General features: G+C 41.8%; 1 protein-coding gene across 1 annotated transcript in view; it reads left to right on the forward strand.

Annotated features, from left to right (window-relative positions):
- adamts9.L (ADAM metallopeptidase with thrombospondin type 1 motif 9 L homeolog) overlaps positions 1-20,859 on the forward strand; it is a 185,082-nt gene that overhangs the window by 153,558 nt on the left and 10,665 nt on the right. Inside the window, exons 31-37 of the mRNA XM_041590920.1 lie at positions 4,467-4,637; positions 5,604-5,798; positions 7,476-7,608; positions 8,911-9,005; positions 9,093-9,187; positions 11,657-11,790; positions 20,460-20,551. Coding sequence (XP_041446854.1) covers positions 4,467-4,637; positions 5,604-5,798; positions 7,476-7,608; positions 8,911-9,005; positions 9,093-9,187; positions 11,657-11,790; positions 20,460-20,551 — 915 coding nt within the window. The remainder of the gene's footprint in view (positions 1-4,466; positions 4,638-5,603; positions 5,799-7,475; positions 7,609-8,910; positions 9,006-9,092; positions 9,188-11,656; positions 11,791-20,459; positions 20,552-20,859) is intronic.

The following is a 20,859-nucleotide window of genomic DNA, read 5'->3' on the forward strand; positions in this document are numbered from 1 at the left end:
ACAATAATAAGCAACATTGTAATTTGCTAATCTGGTGTTATCGGCTTATTTTAAAGACTGCCAACATAGTTTCAATTCGGACTACTGCAACAAGATAAGGGTATCCTTTTCTAAACTATACAACGAATTGAAACTACATTATTTTGAGGGAAGTGTTTGAATTATAGAGGTGTAGCAATTGATACAGTTACAAAACAAGGTTCTTTTCTTTCTTTCTCTCTTTTCCTTACAATTAACTTATACCTTGTGTGGCTGTAGAGTCTGAGTATTTATTTATTTATTGTAAGAGTTAACTTTTCCTTCTAATAAAATTTAAATGTGTCTGCACATTATTCTGAAGTTGTGTCTGTGTGGTACAAAAAGAGATGGTTTCTCTGGCCCTCAGGGAGACCCCACAGAAGAGCAGCTGTATTTAGGTATGAGGATCATGGGTACAGCAGAGTAAGATGGTGAGAGCAGTATGGCAAGATCAATCCAATAAGCCAAGTGACAGTAGTAGAAAAAGATGGCAACAGTAGGCAAATGTGGAGACAGCAGACCAAGATGGAGACAGTAGACCAAGATGGTGACAGTAGACCAAGATGGTGACAGTAGACCAAGATGGTGATAGTAGACCAAGATGGAGACAGTAGACCAAGATAGAGACAGTAGACCAAGATGGAGACAGTAGACCAAGATGGAGACAGTAGACCAAGATGGTGACAGTTCACCAAGATGGAGACAGTAGACCAAGATGGAGACAGTAGACCAAGATGGAGACAGTAGACCAAGATGGTGACAGCAGATCAAGATGGATACAGTAGACCAAGATGATGACAATAGACCAATATGGATACAGTAGTGCTAGATGGCTTCTGTAGGGCAAAATGACAGTAAGCCAATGAGGTGAGTGATAGTAGGCCAAGATGGAGACTGTAAAAAAAGATGGTGATAGTAGGCCAAGATTGTGACACTAGGCCATGATGGTAGACCAAGATGGAGACAGTAAAACAAGATGGTGATAGTAGGCCAAGATGGAGATAGCAGAGCAAGATGGTGATAGGCCAAGATTGTGATAGTAGGCCAAGATGGTGTTTGTAGACCAAGATGGAGACTGAAGGCCAAGATTGTGACAGTAAAGAAAGATGGCAATATTATGGCAACATAGACACAGTAGTCCAAGATAGTAACAGTTATTGTACATTGATGTATGTTATATTCTGTGGTCCAAGGTACAATGCCAACCTTACCCTTCTTTAAATCTGGCCAATTATCATCAGCCTCTGCTAACTGACCTCTGTTGATGGGTGTGTCAGCGACAGACACCAGTCAGAGCCCCCCAGCCCAGCGCCGAGTAGCCGTTCCATGTAAATTGCTAATGAACTGAAACAGAGTGCACAATGCTCTAATTCCAGTGTCCCCTCTCTCCTCAGCCTGATGACTACATTGGAATTAAGGTGGTCCAGAGACTACACTTAACCCCGTACAGTTTAGGAGGCCTGGTGTGTCCAGAAAATGGCAGTTTGCAGTTAAAATCTCTCTGTCTCCATGTCATTTATTTCTGTGACCTGATGTCTATATCTGTAAGTGATCGGCATTAGTAGTGCAGTTATTAATGCTCCCAGCGTCCGCCACATGACTCATCCTCTAGGCTTGGGAATACTGGGATTTCCGTGGGGCCATTAATATCCCCTTATCTGTTCAGACATTTATTCCTCCCTGGGAAGCTGGGAGTTGTCTGTCACAGGGTGTCTAGGTAATGTAGCTGCCTGTCATTTAGTCAGACTTGTATTCATGAAATATAGCACTCTAGTAAGCTCCACTGTCCTCCCAAAGGAATCCTCCTAAATGCCTCCTGTTCTACACTTGTCATCAACTGCCATCTAATGGCCATGCAGGTAACTGCAGTGCTGCAAAACTCAACATGATGCTGGAAGGAAATCAATGTTGCAGATCTCTGCATTCACATTGTACCTATTGAGATTAACAGAAAATGGTAAAACAGACTTAAATAAAGTGCAGAAAAGTTACATAAAATGTGGTTAAACCGAATAGTAAATGCATTATTGCAGCTTGTTTCACCTAGCTGGCGCTGTATGGCTTGGGGTGGGTGCGGGTCGGATTTCTCTTGCTTTCTAGAAGATGAAGAAATAAATGCGCTGGCACTTGGTAATGGAATCCCCGCAGCAGTATGCGATGCATTTAATTGCAATAAAGAGCATTTATCTCTTACATAATGGTAATGGGCTGTGGGAAATTTCCTGAGAAGCATTTGCAGAGATTCTATAGGAGAGTAATATCCATTAAAGTGCTAAATATATGCAGTTTATTTGCAGCAATACAGTTAATCTCAGGAGGTGATATGGATTCCGGTGTAGCCGCCTGCGTTGCAATACTGACACACAGTGGCAGTCGGGAGAAGTGCAGTGATCCAGACAACTGGGGCTTCCAAGAGGGGAATATTCAGTGGATTTGGGATTGTTATAGCCAATAGTTATTGTGGTGCTGCAGGTTCTACACAAATGGGCTTCAAAGGTGGTCAGTCGATTGAGGATTTTATTTCATGGCGCTAAACAAAGAGGGGGTGGGATGTTAGTTTTGGGGTCAGTGAAAAGAGCCTGGATCATAATTGGGGTCATTTGTTAGTTTTGTCCCATTTTTGCAACCAATGTAATTCACCCATTCTATACATTAGGGGGCAGATTTACTAAGCTCGAGTGAATAATTCGAATGAAAAAATATTCGAATTTCGAAGTAATGTTTTGGGTACTTCGACCACCGAATTGGTCAAATTAGATCGAGTTCGAAGTAAAAATCGTTCGACTATTCGACCATTTGATAATTGAAGTACTGTCTCTTTAAAAAAAAACTTCGACTTCATACTTCGCCACTTTAAACCTACCGAAGTCCAATGTTCGTCTATGGGGACCTTCCCCAGCACTTTTCTAAGCTTTTTTTGATCGAATAAAAGTCCTTTGATCGATCGCTTAAAATCGTTCATATCGTTCGAATTTTTATTCGAATCGTTCGATCGAACGTTTTGCGCTAAAACCCTTCAAATTTGAAGGATTTTACTTAGAGGGTCGAATTCGAGGGTTTTCTTCTAAAAATCGTTTGACTATTTGATAATCGAAGTACTGTCTCTTTAAAAAAAACTTCGACTTCATACTTCGCCACTTTAAACCTACCGAAGTCCATTGTTCGCCTATGGAGACCTTCCCCAGCACTTTTCTAAGCTTTTTTTGATTGAATAAAAATCCTTCGATCGATCGCTTAAAATCGTTCGTATCGTTCGAATTTTTATTCGAATCGTTCGATCGAACGTTTTGCGCTAAAATCCTTTTAGTTTAGTGCGAGAATCCTATGGCCTTCACGGGCGAAATGCGCATCAGACGTATGGCTCCTTCAGCGATTGTTGCGATGGGGGGACAGCACTTTAGGGGGAGGCGGAATGGTGGAAAATCCTTTCCTTTTCGCACGGACCTTCCATATCCTCATCACAATTATACAGACTCCTCACATGGGCAATTGCTCCTTTCTAATAGCAGGTGTTGCAATATAACTAGTGATAGGGAATAGGCCAAATCTATTTAGGTGCCTCCACGTTTCACCGCCGGTGAATAAGTTCACAAAATTGCCATGAAAATTCACCAGTTAATTTTGAAAATATATTTGACGCGGGTGACATTTCTGACACCGGCGACAATTCTAGGCGCCCAGCGAATTTAATCAGCGTCGGAATTGTCACCAGCGTCGGAATTGACGCTGACGTCAAAATTCATGTTTCGAGAATTTTTTGCCGTTTTGCTGGAAATTTGCTGATTTTCCGGCGAAACGGGAGAAATTCGCCCATCACTATATATCTACCAATTTTAAGTGTTTTTAACTTGTGAATTTTCCCTCAATTTTTTTCCATTTGTAAAGGAGCCATTAAATGTTATGTTTTAATTGGATTTATTATTTATTAGTGGAATGTGAACTGTGTACCAGACAATTGGCACTTTACACACGATCAGCACTTTAACTATGAATGAACTATTTTTGGTTTTCACAATACTCAATAATGTCTTTCACAATATGAATTTAATTATTAATTGAAGTAACCAATATTTAATTACACCAAGATGTGATTCCCTTGTTCACACTTTATTATTCATTTTAGACTCAATGTGTTATAGAGTGTGCGACATAATGCCTTTGACAAGTTCTGAAAAACAGAGTGCGGGCTTTTGTGTGCCTTAAATCAGAGACTTTCGTCATAAAAATCCAAAACTAACAACATTTTAAGTTTATTTTTCTTTGCTTGTGTATTTCCTAGTTGTCAGATGATCCTGATCACTTCCTTTCTTCCTTAAAAGAGCAAATTGGCCTTGCTTTATGGCTGCAGTTCTGCACACGAGTCTATTGAATCTGCCCCCTGCACTGGCTTTATAGTGTAGTGGAAATATATATATATGTATGTGTTTGTGTGTGTGTTTGTGATGCAGTGCAGCAAGACTTGCGATGAAGGGATCCGCTACAGGAAAGTCACGTGTCTGAATGAAGACAAGAAGGAGGTTCCGCACTCGCAGTGCGAGGAGAACAAGATGCCGCTGGAGGTGGAGAAATGCAACGTACAGTCCTGCGAGTTCCTGTGGATCACGGGAGAGTGGTCAGAGGTAACAAGATGAATATTGTGTTTTTCTTTCATATTTTTTGATATTTGTCCATTTTTCTCACATCTCCTCGACAGTGTTTGGGGTTGTATTTTTTTTTTAAATATATATTGAGAAGCTCCATAGTGCCCAGATCCATTCAACCAAGTGGGTGCATCGGCATTTGATTTGATAAATTTTTTTCCTGATGCTAGCAGTTTTATACTGCTAATATCATGACATTGCAACAGGCTCCCTCGGTGGTCCAATTCAGCTCAACCATTCAAAAGGGAATTCAGTGTAGGCTCCAGTTGGTCAGTCATTTCTCCGTGACTACACCTGTTACCTAGGCCTGTTGCCTTCCAGGTATCCCCAGGGCCAGAACTTGGTATGGGCAAAGGAGACCTCCTTGTGATTTGACATCCTCCTTGAAACTTCCGATTTCCTATAAAACTGCTAATGTCATGAAAACACAGTAGGGGGCAGATTTATCAAAAGTCGAAGTGAAAATTTGAATTAAAAAAATTTGAATTTCGAGTTCATTTGTGTATTTCGACTAGGGAATAGTCCAAATTCAATTCGAATTTGAAAAAAATCGAATTTTGAAATGTATCATGCCATCTAAAACCTGCGGAATTGCTGTTTTAGCCTATGGGGGACCTCCTAGAACCTATCTGGAGTCAATTGGTGGACTTTGAAAAATTGAAGTTTTTATTGGGAAAAACTTCGTACGATTCGAATGCGCTATTACTACGATTCGAAATTCGATTGAAAACGAACCTATTTGGCCAAAAAAAAACTTTGATTTAATTCCTTTTGGTCTTTTTGAATTCTGCCCCTAAATGTCAAATGCAAAAGTGCTCAGAAGAGAAGCAAATGTATATTCATTAGAAGTCTTTACTTCCCCTTAAAGTGTTTACTTCCCCTTCATTATTTCTATTTTTTTTTTGAAATTTTGATTAAATGTGCCCTTTCCATTTTTTCTAACAGTGTTCAGTGACCTGTGGCAACGGTTACAAGCAGAGACTGGTGACCTGCAGTGAGGTCTATTCATCTAAGGACCATTATGAATACGGATACCAAAGCTCAGCAAACTGCCCCGGAGAACAACCACCGACCGTCCAAAGCTGCTACCAAGGAGAATGCCCAATATCCGCCTCTTGGAGAGTTGGCAACTGGGGGAAAGTAAGTGCAGAGCTCACTATTGCCTTTACTTCTTGTAATTATGACTTAGAACAGCTACACTAGCCATGGAGTTTGTGCAGGACCATTTACCTATTGTAAAGTATTTAGAATAATGAACAAAGCCATCTGATTGGCTGAATTTGGTCAATAGACCTCAGGTAAAAAGAAGGTCTAAGGTAGAAAAGATTTCTTCTACAAGGCTTAAAGGGGTGGTTCACCTTTACATTAACTTTTAGGGGCAGATTTATCAAAGGGCGAGGTGAATTTTCGAATTCAAAAAATTCGAATTTTGAGCTATTTTTTATGTACTTCAACTCGGCAATAGTCCAAATTTGATTTGAATTTGAAAAAAATTCAAAAATTGAATATCGAAATGTATCATGTACTGTCTCTTTTAAAATTCGCCATCTTAAACCTGCCGAATTGCTGTTTTAGCCTATGGGGAACCTCCTAGAACCCATTTGGAGTCCATTGGTGGACTTTGAAAAATCAAAGTTTTTTGGGGCGAATTCAAGCGAATGTGCTATTCCTTCGATTGGTACGATTCAAATTCAGCCGAAAACAGACCTATTCGGCCAAAAAAAAAACTTCGACTTAAAGTGATACTGACACTAAAAAACAGTTATTCAAGATATTAATGTACATGAAAAGTTACCTATAGCTCATGTTTTTGACTAATAGGGCTGCTTTTGTAAGTAATTGTTACTTGAAGTTCCTAAACCTGACTGTTTTGCCAACCTGGCAACATGTTTCTAATTCTAAGACTGCTGAAGCTCAAATATGGCAGCCCCCTCATAGAGGAACATGGGGGATCAGATGGGTTATATAAAAGCATCTGTAAATACTTTTAATTGCAAAATTATAAAAAAAAAAACATGCAAAGACAATATTATAATAGGTTTAATTTCCGGTGTCAGTATCTCTTTAATTTCGAATTCGAATTTCAAAATTTAAATTCGAAATTCGACCCTTGAGAAATATGCCCCTTAGTTTGTTGTCGAATGGCTAATTCATTTTTTTCAATTGGTCATCATTTTTTCATAGTTTTTTTTAATCATTTCTTCCGACTATTTCCAGCTTCCAGCTTTTGTTTGCTTTTCAAAAGCAAATGCCCTGTAAGGCTACAAATGTATTGTTATTGCTACTTTTTATTACTCGTCTTTCTATTCAGGCCTCTCCTATTCATATTCCAGTCTCTTATTCAAATCAGTGCATGGTTGCTAGGGGTATTGGGACCCTAGCAACCAGGTGGCTGAAATTACAAACTGGAGAGCTGCTGAATAAAAAGCTAAATAACTCAAAAACCACAAATAATAAAAAATGAAAACCAATTGCAAATTGTCTCAGAATATCACTCTCTACATCATACTAAAAGTTAATTTAAAGGTGAACAGCCACTTTAAAGACTTGCAGGAGTGTTAGAGCTCAGTGCCATGCACTCTACACTCTATATAAAGCAGAATGATACTGACTGCTCTAAGCAGTGGAACATATTCTGACGAATGGACTTTCTGATCTCCATTGATAAATGGGTAAAATTGTGCAAAGTGAAAACAAGGGATTTGTCTCTGAAAATGTGTAAGAACGAATTGGGTAGATTTTGGCTAGTGAACGTCTGTATCAGATATGGTTGATGGAGGTGCTGTAGGTGATACTGTCTGTCTTGGGTTTATGCAGTGCTCGGTCACGTGTGGATCTGGGGTCACACAACGTTCCGTGCAGTGTCTCACCAATGAGGATCAGCCAAGTCACATGTGCAGCATGGATCAGCAGCCTGAAGAGAAGAGGATATGTTACAGCAACCATGACTGTAAGATTTACTTTACTTTATCTCCTCCCCAAAGACTCTGGAACAAAAGCTATTGGCTGCTCTTCACCTGGTCTAGTAACCCATAGCAACCTTTCAGCAGATCATCAAACATCCTCGCCTTGGTTGCTAGGCCAAAAGCGTTAAAGGGCATGTAAAGGCAAAAAAATAAAATCCCATTTTTACTTTCTTTAATGAAAAAGAAACCAATCACCAATATACTTTAATTAAAAAATGTGTACCGTTTTTATAAGAAACCTGACTGTATGCAGTGAAATTCTCCCTTCATTTACTGCCGTGGATAGGAATTGTCAGACGGCCCCTAACTGCTCTGCAGGGAAACAATCATACTTATGAACAGCAGGGGGAGCCCCCGCCTTACTTCCCAGCCATGCAGAACTCAAGCAGCTTTGTTTGTTTCCCTGTAGAGCAGTCGGCGACTGTGTAGAGATTTGTATTGGTTTTTATTTTTGCCTTTACATCCCCTTTACTGTTTCCAACTCCAGCTGCAGGGACAAAGATCATGGAGCCAGATTTAAACAGATAAACTGGGATTCTATTTGGAGGATTATTTTGCTGCAGCCACTGGTTCTGCAGAGTTGGAGAAAGTTTGTATTAAACAATAGAAAAACTATAAAATCCACATTAGATTACATGACAACACAGGACCCAGTGCGGTCTGTATATTCTGATTATTAATCAGTCTTGTGTATCAGCTTCTGGCAGATATTACTTGACTTGTGCTGTCTTGATAATTTATGACGATCCCTAAGCAGCCCAGACCACACTGAGCATGTGCACAGTCTTGGTCTTGCAAAGATGTTTAACAAAGTTACAAGATGGTGACCCCCCTGTGGCCAACTTTGAAAGCATAAATCATTTGTTTGATTAGGCTTGTGGTGCAGTAAGTTCATGTTTATGTTTAGTATACAAAATACAGCATTTCTAGCCTTATTCTATTTTAGACTTTACTTCCCCTTTAATGAAACAGTGGGGCTCATTTATAAAAACTAGACAAATTTCCACCTGGGCAGTTACCCATAGCAACCAATCAAAGGTTTGCTTTCATATTTCAACCTGCAGGTGGCTGAAAAAAGCCAATCACTGATTGGTTGCTATGGGTGTTTATAAATGAGCCCCAGTATGTTGTGTAAGTTCAATCAAGGACTTGGCCTGAGATCAGACTTTGGCTTATTAATGAGCCGCGTTCTTCTTTAGTCATAAAGCATAATTAGCAACATAATTACTATATTCACACACACAAGATGCTAATTTGCACCTTTTCTTGTCTCCGTCTCCCCCCAGGTGACATGCCAAGGAATTGTGTAGAAGTTAAAAGACGCAAACACGTTGGCGAGGATGGGGAACACTACCTTATGATTCAAGAAAAAATAATAAAGGTGACACTTTTTATCTTCTTTATCACACTTCTTATGTTAATGGTGATTCTGTTAGAGGCGCCATAAGTAACGCTCGGGTATTTGCAGATATACTGCGCCGGGATGCAGTCGGAGAGCCCAAAGGAATATATCACTCTACTGAGCGGTGAAGTGGAAAATTTTTCAGAAGTCTATGGTTACAGGTAATGCAGAATTAATGAAATGTTTTTTTTCCCTGTGCAAAAAAACAATAGAGTTTTATATATATATATATATGGAGTTATATTTCCAGTGTGAAGGTCAATGCCCCACAAGACAAAGCAGGGTCAGTTACCCTTTATCTCAGTAAAGAATTTCCCAAAGTTCTAAAACTTTCCCCAAAAGGCTGAAAGCCTTATTCCAGTGCAGGTATTCTAAAGTTCTGAAAACATTTTACAATATTCTAAAACATCTCCCAGTATTCTTAGGGGCAGATTTATCAAGGGTCGAAGTGAATTCGAGGGAATGTTCTAACTAAAAAAATGTAAAAGTCATTTTTTGGATACTTCGACCATGAAAATCCTTCTGCTTCGAATATCTAAATCGAATCAAAGGATTTTAATCCAACGATCGAAGGAATATCCTTCGACCAAAAAAATTTACCTTCCCCATAGGCTAACATTGGGTTCAGTAGCTTTTAGGTGGCGAACTAGGGGGTCGAAGTTTTTTCTTAAAGAGACAGTACTTCGACTATCGAATGGTCGAATAGTCGAATGATTTTAGTCAAAGGTCGAAGTAGCCCATTCGATGGTCGAAGTAACCAAAAAAACACTTCGAAATTCGAAGTTTTTTTACTTCGAATCCTTCACTCGAGCTTGATGAATGGGCCCCTAAGACTTAGAATTTTCTCTGAGTCAAAGTAAATATCGTTCGACTATTTGACCATTCGATAATTGAAGTACTGTCTCTTTTAAAAACTTCGACTTCAATACTTAAACCTGCTGAATTGCTATTTTAGCCTATGGGGACCTGCCAGAGCATATTTCTACGTTTTTGGGTTTTCGATGGAAAATCGTACGATCGTGCGATAAAATTGTTCGAATCGTATGATTCTAAGTACGATCGTACAATCGTGCTACGATCGTGCTACGATCGTACGTTGAATAAAATCCTCTGACTTTGAATTCGAATGTCGGAGGATTCTATTCGATGGTTGAATTTTCGAAGTATTTTCCACTTAGAAATTCGACCCTTGATAAATCTGCCCCTAAAACTATATTCTAAAACTTTCCCTGACGTCTTGAAAACATTTCCCAAAATTCTAAAACTCCATTACAAAACTTTCTCAATTCTGAAAACAGAACATTCTGAACACTCTCTTTCCGGTATGTTAAATGTTCCCTAAATTCTGAGGGGAAAGTTTTTTAATATTGTCAGGTAAATGCTGTAACATTCTGAAAACATTTACCAATATACTAAAACTGCCCTTAAAAGTCTGTAAGCTTTTTCCAGTGTTCTAAAACGTATTACTGTATACTAAAACTTTTTCTCTAAAATTATAAAAAAAACATTTTACAATATTCTAAACCATTCCTTGACATTCAGAAAACATTTCCCAATATTTTAAAACATCCCCTGATATTCTGAAAAAGAATTTGCATTATTCTTTAATGTTCCCTGAAATTCTGAGAGCATTTCCCAAAGTCTTTTTTTTTTTCTTTTTTTTTTACGCACAACGACATACAAGTCTATGGGTGTAAATTTTTTTTGGCAAAACAAGGTGAAAAAATTCGCCCATCCCTAGTTAAAGGATTCCCCCTGAAAGTCAATCAATCTATTCCACTATTTTCCATGTAAATTAGGACCCTGGAGAGTGGGTGAGATTTTCTAGTAGGGATGCACTGAATCCACTTATATGATTCAGCTGAACCCCCAAATCCTTCGCGAAAAATTCAGCTAAACCCCCAAATCCTTCGCAAAAAATTCAGCCGTATACCGAACCAAATCCAAATCCGAATTTTCATAAGCAAGGGAAAAACATTTTTTTACTTCCTTGTTTTGTGACAAAAAGTCATGTGATTTCCCTTTGCATTTGCATATGCAAATTAGGATTCGGATTCGGTTCAGCCGTACAGAAGGATTCAAACGAATTCGAATTAGGGATGTACCGAATCCAGGATTCGGCCAGGGTTCGGCCTTTTTCAGCAGGATTCGGTTTCGGTCGAATCCTTTTCACCGGCCGAACCGAATACTAATTTGCATATGCAAATTAGGGCACGGGGAGGGAAATTGCGTGACTTATGTCACAAAACAAGGAAGTAAAAAATGGTTTCCCCTTCCCACCACTAATTTGCATATGCAAATTAGGATTCGGTTCCGTATTCGGCCGAATGGATTCGGGGGTTCGGCCGAATCCAAAATAGTGGATTCAGTGCATCCCTAATTCAAATCTTGCTGAAAAAGGCTGAATCCTGGATTCGGTGCATCCCTATTTTCTAGTCAGGACAACCTGATGGGCATTAAACAAGGCTCCTTCAGTTAAAATATGTTGGAAAACTTTTATAAAACGTAAAGGGACAGTAAATCCTGCTTATTTATATTTGCTGTATTTTGGCAATAAGGTAGGAAGTGTTGTCAGTAAATCTGTGCACAAACAAACCCTTCCCTCTTTATCCATGGCTCTGGTCCTGCAGGTTACAGAATCCCACGGAATGCCCGTATAACGGCACCAGGAGGGAGGACTGCCAGTGTAAGAAGGACTATACGGCTGCCGGATTCTCTGCCTTCAGTAAAGTCAGGCTGGATCTGGTGACGATGCAGATAATAAGTGAGTAATGGCTGGGTAGTAGTGATGGGCGAATTTGTCCCGTTTCAATTCTCTGAAAAATTCACTGAATTTCCCGACAACGTCAATATGCAGGCGTCAAAATTATCCAATTGCATTAAAGTCAATGGGTGCTCAAATTGTTTCCGGCGTCTAATTGTTTCCGGTGTCAACATTTTTCGCCGGCGTCAAACAGTTTATGACGCCAGCAAATTTTCGAGGCTGTTTCGAGAATTTATTGGCTGGCGGCGAAACGTGGAAATTCGCCGGGAATTCACGCCTGGCAAATCAATCCGCCCATCAGTTAGTAGAATTACAAGAACGTACAGAATAAGCACAACTATGTAGAAGTGCGAAGAGAGAGAGTATGGGCACAAGTAGCAATAGTGTCAATTAGTGCACAACTGTGCGTCCATTTAATGTGCCACATTTGGGGTTCAGTTATGGGCCTTGGTGCACTCTTGTACCTGCCCTGCACTATGGACTGGGGATGAAGATCTTTAGGCCCCCAATCTGGAGCACATGAATAACACATGAAAACTGCTCTTTGTCCATAAGGGTCATTTAGGACAGGTAAGCGGAGGCATTTAGGCACCCCCTTCCCCCTCCACCACCCTACCCATTCCCTTAATAGCAGTGTAAGTACAGGTGGGGCAGCCCAAAGAAATCAGATCAGCAACCCCCCAAGCTGCAATTCTTTATTTATGGTGGGTAATTTACAAAAGGGGGCTGTAGAGAGGCACTAGCTGCTGGGGCTGTGCTGTATGGTAGTTACGCCACGGTTCAGATGCTTAAATTAAAGTGGTTGTTCTCTTTTGAGTTAACTTATAGTTAAAGTACAGAGATTTGAAAAATAGATATTGTGTATTGGGGAGACCAATGCTGAAATTACAAGTGTAAGTGTGCCTTTAATTAAAGGGGCTGTTTACCTTTCAATTACCTGTTAGTATGATGTAGAGAGTAGGGATGTAGCGAACGTCGGAAAAAAAGTTCGCGAACATATTCGCGAACTTGCGCAAAAACGCGAGCGGTTCGCGAACGGTTCGCGAACCCCATAGACTTCAATGGGAAGGCGAACTTTAACATCTAAAAAAAAAATTTCTGGCCAGAAAAATGATTTTAAAGTTGTTTAAAGGGTGCAACGACCTGGACAGTGGCATGCCAGAGGGGGATCAAGGGCAAAAATGTATCTGAAAAATCTGCCTGTGTGTGCTTGGAAGAGATAGTGTAGGGGGAGAGCTGTTAGTGATTTCAGGGACAGATGATAGTAAGTTTGCTGGCTAGTAATCTGCTTGATACTGCTCTGTATTGGAGGGACAGAAGTCTGCAGGGATTTGAGGGACATTTTAGCTTAGGTAGCTTTGCTGGCTAGTAATCTACTGTTCTCTTTAAACAACTGCCATACGTTGACCTTGTAGGCATTGTTTGCCCAGTTTTTTTGGACGCAGCCACTGAAGCACAGTTGCCAGAAAAAATATGCCATATAAATGCTGAAAATAGTCATTTTTCGCCATACGTTGACCTTGTAGACATTGTTTGCCCAGTTTTTTTGGTTGCAGCCACTGAAGCACAGTTGCCAGAAAAAATATGCCATATAAATGCTGAAAATAGTCATTTTTTGCCATACGTTGACCTTGTAGGCATTGTTTGCCCAGTTTTTTTGGTCGCAGCCACTGAAGCACAGTTGCCAGAAAAATATGCCATATAAATGCTGAAAATAGTCATTTTTTGCCATACGTTGACTCAACGTATATGGCAAAAAATGACTATTTTCAGCATTTATATGGCATATTTTTTCTGGCCTCTGTGCTTCAGTGGCTGCGGCCAAAAAAACTGGGCAAACAATGCCTACAAGGTCAACGTCGTTGACCTTGTAGGCATTGTTTGCCCAGTTTTTTTGGCCGCAGCCACTGAAGCACAGAGGCCAGAAAAAATATGCCATATAAATGCTGAAAATAGTCATTTTTTGGTCGCAGCCACTGAAGCACAGTTGCCAGAAAAATTATGCCATATAAATGCTGAAAATATGCATTTTTTTGGTTGCAGCCACTGAAGCACAGAGGCCAGAAAAATTATGCCATATAAATGCTGAAAATATGCATTTTTTTTGGTTGCAGCCACTGAAGCACAGAGGCCAGAAAAATTATGCCATATAAATGCAGAAAATATGCATTTTTTTGGACGCAGCCACTGAAGCACAGTTGCCAGAAAAAATATGCCATATAAATGCTGAAAATAGTCATTTTTTGCCATACGTTGACCTTGTAGACATTGTTTGCCCAGTTTTTTTGGTTGCAGCCACTGAAGCACAGAGGCCAGAAAAAATTAAACCAGTAGGGTTTGCACCCTAGTTTGTAACGGTGGCGGAGGGAGGAGGAGGACGCTAAAGGACAGCTGTGTGTGGAGTCATGAGGCTTGAAGAGAAGGACAGCTGCATAGAAGTCAGAACAAGTCTTCCGGCGTGCAGTAACCCTCCGAGATCCACCCCTCATTCATTTTAATAAAGGTCAGGTAATCGACACTTTTGTGACCTAGGCGAGTTCTCTTCTCAGTTACAATCCCTCCTGCTGCACTGAAGGTCCTTTCTGAGAGCACACTTGAGGCTGGGCAAGACAAGAGGTTCATGGCAAATTGTGACAGCTCTGGCCACAGATCAAGCCTGCGCACCCAGTAGTCCAGGGGTTCATCGCTCCTCAGAGTGTCGATATCTGCAGTTAATGCCAGGTAGTCCGCTACCTGCCGGTCGAGGCGTTCTTTGAGGGTGGATCCAGAAGGGTTGTGGCGCTGCCTTGGACAGAAAAACATTTGCATGTCTGACGTTACAGACTGGCCAAAGGGCTTTGTCCTTGCAGGTGTGCTCGTGGCAGGATTACTGGCACCTCTGCCCCTGGAATGTTGATGAGTTCCTGAAGTGACATCACCCTTAAAAGCATTGTACAACATGTTTTGCAGGCTGGTTTGTAAATGCCGCATCTTTTCGGACTTGTGGTATGTTGGTAACATTTCTGACACTTTATGCTTGTACCGAGGGTCTAGTAGCGTTGCGACCCAGTACAGGTCCTTCTCCTTAAGCCTCTTGATACGGGGGTCCTTCAACAGGCATGACAGCATGAAAGACCCCATTCTCACAAGGTTGGATGCAGAGCTATCCATCTCCGCTTCCTCATTATCAAGGACTGCATCATCCACGGTCTCCTCCCCCCAGCCACGTACAAGACCAGGGGTCCCCAAAAGGTCACCACTAGCCCCCTGGGAAGCCTGCTCCTGTTGGTCCTCCTCCTCCTCCTCCACAAAGCCACCTTCCTCCTCTGACTCCACTTCTGGCACCTCTCCCTGCGTTGCAGCAGGTGCCTGGGTTCGTTCTGGTGATTCCGACCAGAAATCGTGCGCTTCCAGCTCCTCGTCACGCTGGTCTACAGCCTCATCTGTCACTCGTCGCACGGCACGCTCCAGGAATAAAGCGAAGGGTATTAGGTCGCTGATGGTGCCTTCGGTGCGACTGACCATATTTGTCACCTCTTCAAAAAGTCGCATGAGCCTGCAGGCATCGCGCATAAGCACCCAGTAACGGGGGAAAAAAATCCCCAGCTGTGCAGATCCAGTCCTACCACCCAGTTCAAAAAGGTACTCGTTGACGGCCCTTTGTTGTTGCAGCAGACGTTCCAACATAAGGAGCGTTGAATTCCAGCGAGTCTGGCTGTCAGAAATCAAACGCCTGACTGGCATGTTGTAGCGCTGCTGAATGTCAGCAAGGCGTGCCATGGCTGTGTAGGAACGTCTGAAATGGGCCGACACCTTTCTGGACTGGGTGAGAACGTCCTGGAATCCTGGGTACTTGGAGACAAAACGTTGGACTATTAAATTAACACATGTGCCATGCAGGGCACATGTGTTAAATTGGCCTAGTCTCAACGCTGCCAACAGATTGCTTCCATTGTCACACACCACTTTTTCCGATCTGCAGTTGGTGTGGGGTCAGCCACCGATCGCCTGTGACTGCAGAGATGACAGGAGTACAGATCCGGTATGGTTTTTGCTTTCCAGGCACGTCATCCCCAAGACAGCGTGACAACGGCGTACCTGGCACGTCGAATAGCCTAGGGGGAGCTGGGGGTGCACAGGTGTGGAGGAGGAGAAGGAGGACCCAGCAGCAGAGTAAGAAGAAGAAGAAGACGAGGTAGAGAGCGATGGAGGAGTAGAGGTGGTGGCAGAACCGCGTGCAATCCGTGGCGGTGACACCAACTCCACTGTTGTTGTTGAGCTACCCATTCCCTGCTTCCCAGCCATTACCAAGTTCACCCAGTGGGCAGTGTAGGTGACATACCTGCCCTGACCATGCTTGGAGGACCATGCGTCAGTAGTCATATGGACCTTTGGCCCAACACTAAGTGACAGAGATGCGGTAACTTGGCTCTGCACATGTTGGTACAGGTGTGGTATTCCCTTTTTAGAAAAAAAATTGCGGCTGGGTACCTTCCACTGCGGTGTCCCAATTGCTACAAATTTGCGGAAGGCCTCAGAGTCCACCAGCTGGTATGGTAAAAGCTGGCGGGCTAAGAGTGCAGACAAGCCAGCTGTCAGACGCCGGGCAAGGGGGTGACAGTCAGACATTGGCTTCTTACGCTCAAACATGGCCTTCACAGAAACTTGGCTGGTGGCAGATGACTGGGAATGGGAACAGGTGGTCAAGGTGGAAGGCGGAGTGGAGGGTGGTTCAGACGGGTCAAGGAGAGCAGAGGTAGAGCAGTAAGATGCTGGACCAGAAGGAGTGTGGCTTTTAGTTTGCCTGTTGCCTTTGAGGTGTTGCTCCCAAAGTGCTTTGTGCTTGCCGCTCATGTGCCTTCGCATAGAAGTTGTACCTATGTGGCTGTTGGGCTTACCAAGGCTCAGTTTCTGACTGCACTCATTGCAAATTACAATGCTTTTGTCAGAGGCACACACATTAAAAAAATCCCACACTGCTGACTTTTGGAAGTGTGCGATCTGGCGGTAACAGTAGAAGTTGGCGGCATTGGCGGCAATGGCGGGTGCGTTGGCCGGCTGAACACAGGTGCCGATACATGTTGTTGCCCTACTGATCCCTGCGGGCTGTCCTCCCTGCTTCTTCTAAGTCTTATTCTCCTACTGCCTCTCTGACTCTCCGTCTCTCCATCTGAACTACCCTCCTCTTGCTCTCTTCTACTAGGCACCCACAAAACATCAATCTCCTCATCATCATTCTCCTCAGATGCATCAATTTCTTCTGACACATCACAGAAGGAAGCAGCAGCGGGGACCTCCTCCTCATCACTCATTATGTCCATCTCTATCGTGTTCTCTGCCAGAATTAAATCTGGTGTAAGGTCCTCATCTCCTTCATCTTCTTCTGGCAATAATGGTTGCGCATTACTCAGTTCAAGAAACTCATGGGAAAATAACTCCTCTGACCCCAGTGAAGAAGGGGCACCGGTGGTGGAGGAAGTGTTACGTGGGGTGGCCATAGCAGTGGAAGATGAGGAGGATGTTGTGGTAAAGTTAGAAACGGTAGAGGATGGGGTGTGCTGTGTAAGCCAGTCAACTACCTCTTCAGCATTTTGGGAGTTCAGGGTCATTGGCTTTTTAAAACTGGGCAATTTGCTAGGGCCACAGGATTGCATAGCAGCACGGCCCCTAGCACGGCCTCTGCGTGGCGGCCTGCCTTTGCCTGGCATTATTTTTTAAAAAACAACAACAACAACAAAAACTCAGTTGGTTTTTCTGGAAACGATAATACACACAGCTAGATGGCGGGTTGAAGAAAACAGTGTGCAAATAATGCCTACAAGGTCAACGTATACACTACTACAGCGGTGGATACGGATTACGTAAAATATATTATGGCTGCTTGAAAAAAGTCACTCCGGTGTTTTTTCTGGAGACGGTAATATTATGGATATTTAGACAGAATGTGAACAAGGTCACACAGCTAGATGGCGGGTTGAAGAAAACAGTGTGCAAATAATGCCTACAAGGTCAACGTATACACTACTACAGCGGTGGATACGGATTACGTAAAATATATTATGGCTGCTTGAAAAAAGTCACTCCGGTGTTTTTTCTGGAGACGGTAATATTATGGATATTTAGACAGAATGTGAACAAGGTCACACAGCTAGATGGCGGGTTGAAGAAAACACTGTGCAAATAATGCCTACAAGGTCAACGTATACACTACTACAGCGGTGGATACGGATTACGTAAAATATATTATGGCTGCTTGAAAAAAGTCACTCCGGTGTTTTTTCTGGAGACGGTAATATTATGGATATTTAGACAGAATGTGAACAAGGTCACACAGCTAGATGGCGGGTTGAAGAAAACAGTGTGCAAATAATGCCTACAAGGTCAACGTATACACTACTACAGCGGTGGATACGGATTACGTAAAATATATTATGGCTGCTTGAAAAAAGTCACTCCGGTGTTTTTTCTGGAGACGGTAATATTATGGATATTTAGACAGAATGTGAACAAGGTCACACAGCTAGATGGCGGGTTGAAGAAAACAGTGTGCAAATAATGCCTACAGGGCAAATAATGCCTAAAAGGTCAACTTATACACTACTACAGCGGTAGTAAAATAAAAAAAAGTAAAATAAAAAAAAAATGAATATTAAAAAAAAAAAATTAAAGTTGGTGCTGCTGAACTACTAGGAGCAGCAGATTAGCACACCAGTCCCACTCCCCAACACTGCTAGACTAATAGCACTGGGCTCTTATAGTAGTAGTAGTAGTAGTAGTAAAACAACAAAAAAATAAATAAAAGCAGTCCTTACAAGGACTACTGTTATTGCAGCAGTCAGCAGATGAGATCAGAAGCAGGACAGCTGCCCACTGCAGCTACATACAGAGCACTGCAGTAGAAGGTAGATTACTAGCCAGCAAAGCTACCTAAGCTTAAATGTCCCTCAAACCCCTGCAGACTTCTGTCCCTCCAATAACAGAGCAGTATCAAAACGATTACTAGCCAGCAAACTTTCAACTGTCCCTGAAATCACTAACAGGCAGCAGCTCTCTCCCTACACTATCTCTTCAGCACACACAGGCAGAGTGAAAAAACGCTGCAGGGCTTCGGTTTTTATAGGGAAGGGGAGTGGTCCAGGGGAGAGCTTCCTGATTGGCTGCCATGTACCTGCTGGTCTGGGGTGAGAGGGCAAAAAAAAGCGCCAACAATGGCGAACCCAAAATGGCGAACGTCGCGCGACGTTCGCGAACTTCCGGCGAGCGCGAACACCCGATGTTCGCGCGAACAAGTTCGCCGGCGAACAGTTCGCGACATCTCTAGTAGAGAGTGACATTCTGAGACAATTTGCAATTGGTTTTCATTTTCTATTATTTGTGATTTTTGAGTTATTTAGCTTTTTATTCAGCAGCTCTCCAGTTTGTAATTTCAGCCATCTGGTTGCTGGGGTCCAAATTCCCCTAGTAACCATGCACTGATTTTAATAAGAGACTGGAATATGAATAAGAGAGGCTTGAATAGAAAGATAAATAATAAAAAGTACTGATAATAAAAAATGTTTAGCCTTGGAGAGCAATTGTTTTTAGATGGGGTCAGTGACCCCAATTTGAAATCTCGAAAGATGAAGAAGAAGACAATCATTAAAAAAAAAAAACAGTAAAAAATAGATAATGAAGACCAATTCAAAAGTTCATTGGAAATTACAATTAGTGATGGGCGAATTTGGGGCGTTTCGCAGAAAAATTCAAGAATTTCCCAAAATAAAGTCACAAAACGGCAAATTTTTTCGGCGGTTTTGAGAATTTATTTTCCCATCACAAATTACAATTCTATAACATAATAAAATCTAACTTAAAGGTGAACCCCTTTAAAGTATATAGAGATTGATATTCTAATTTGCAGTTGGTTTTCATTTTTTATTATTTGTGTTTTTTTAGTTCTTTAGCAGCTCTTCAGTTTGCTGTTTCAGCCGTCTGGTTGCTAGGGTCCAAATTCCCCTAGCAACCATGCATTGATTTGAATAAGAGACTGGAATATGAATAGGAGAGGCCTGAATAGAAAGATGATTAATAAAAAGTAGCAATAACGATACATTTGTAGCCTTACAGAGCATTTGTTTTTTAGATGGGGTCAGTGACCCCCATTTGAAAGCTGAAAAGGGAAATAAACAAAAAAAACTACAAAAAATAAATTGAATTGAAAAGTTGCTCAGAACTGGCCATACTATATAACATACTAACAGTGAGATTAAAGGAGAAAACACCCCTATAAGATAAGTGGCCATGTTTTTTGCTATGGGTGTGGCCATTGTATGGGAATGCGTGAAATTTGTCTTAAAATGTTTCCCCTGTAATTCCCTCGGCAGTAAGTGATGAAGTGTAAGTACCTGTATTTCTGTATTTCCCTCACTCTGGTATAAAAGTCAGACTTGTACTGACGCTTGCGGAACTGATTCCTCTGAACCACAGAAGTAGTAATGGGCGAATCTGATCCCTTTCGCTCTGCCTAAAATTAGTGAAAACTGTGAAAATTCGCTGAAATGCATTGAAGTCTATAAGCGACAACAATTTTTTGACACATGACAAATTTTTTCACTGATTTTACTCTATGGGAGTCAATTTCGCGGAAAACTTGGTGAAAACTTTGTTCATCGTTATACAGAGGATTTAATTTCTGTTTCCTTTTCACGCAGCCACTGATTTGCACTTTGCACGGACGCAGGATGGAAGGCCGGTACCATTTGCCACAGCCGGAGACTGTTACAGCGCAGCAAAGTGCCCCCAGGTAAGTTCAACTGCCAATAGAAAATATTCACAGAACCGATCAGAGCACCGTATACTAACAATGGATCACCTCTGTATCATAGAACTATTATTGTATTGCAGAAATTAGTATCATCTCAATAATATATCCTCACTGGGGGTTCTGTGACCATTTAAAGGCACAAGGCTACAGGCTGAGTTATACAGGGAACTCTGAGTATCACTCATGTATTATAAGGGATAATGTACCCCCTACTGTAAATGATAAGGATATTAGAAGTCACTGAGGGGTTGTTCTGTGACCATATAAAGGCACAAGGCTGCAGGCTG

This window comes from Xenopus laevis, chromosome 4L (genome assembly GCF_017654675.1).
Source record: "Xenopus laevis strain J_2021 chromosome 4L, Xenopus_laevis_v10.1, whole genome shotgun sequence".
NCBI classification, from domain to species: Eukaryota; Metazoa; Chordata; class Amphibia; order Anura; family Pipidae; genus Xenopus; species Xenopus laevis.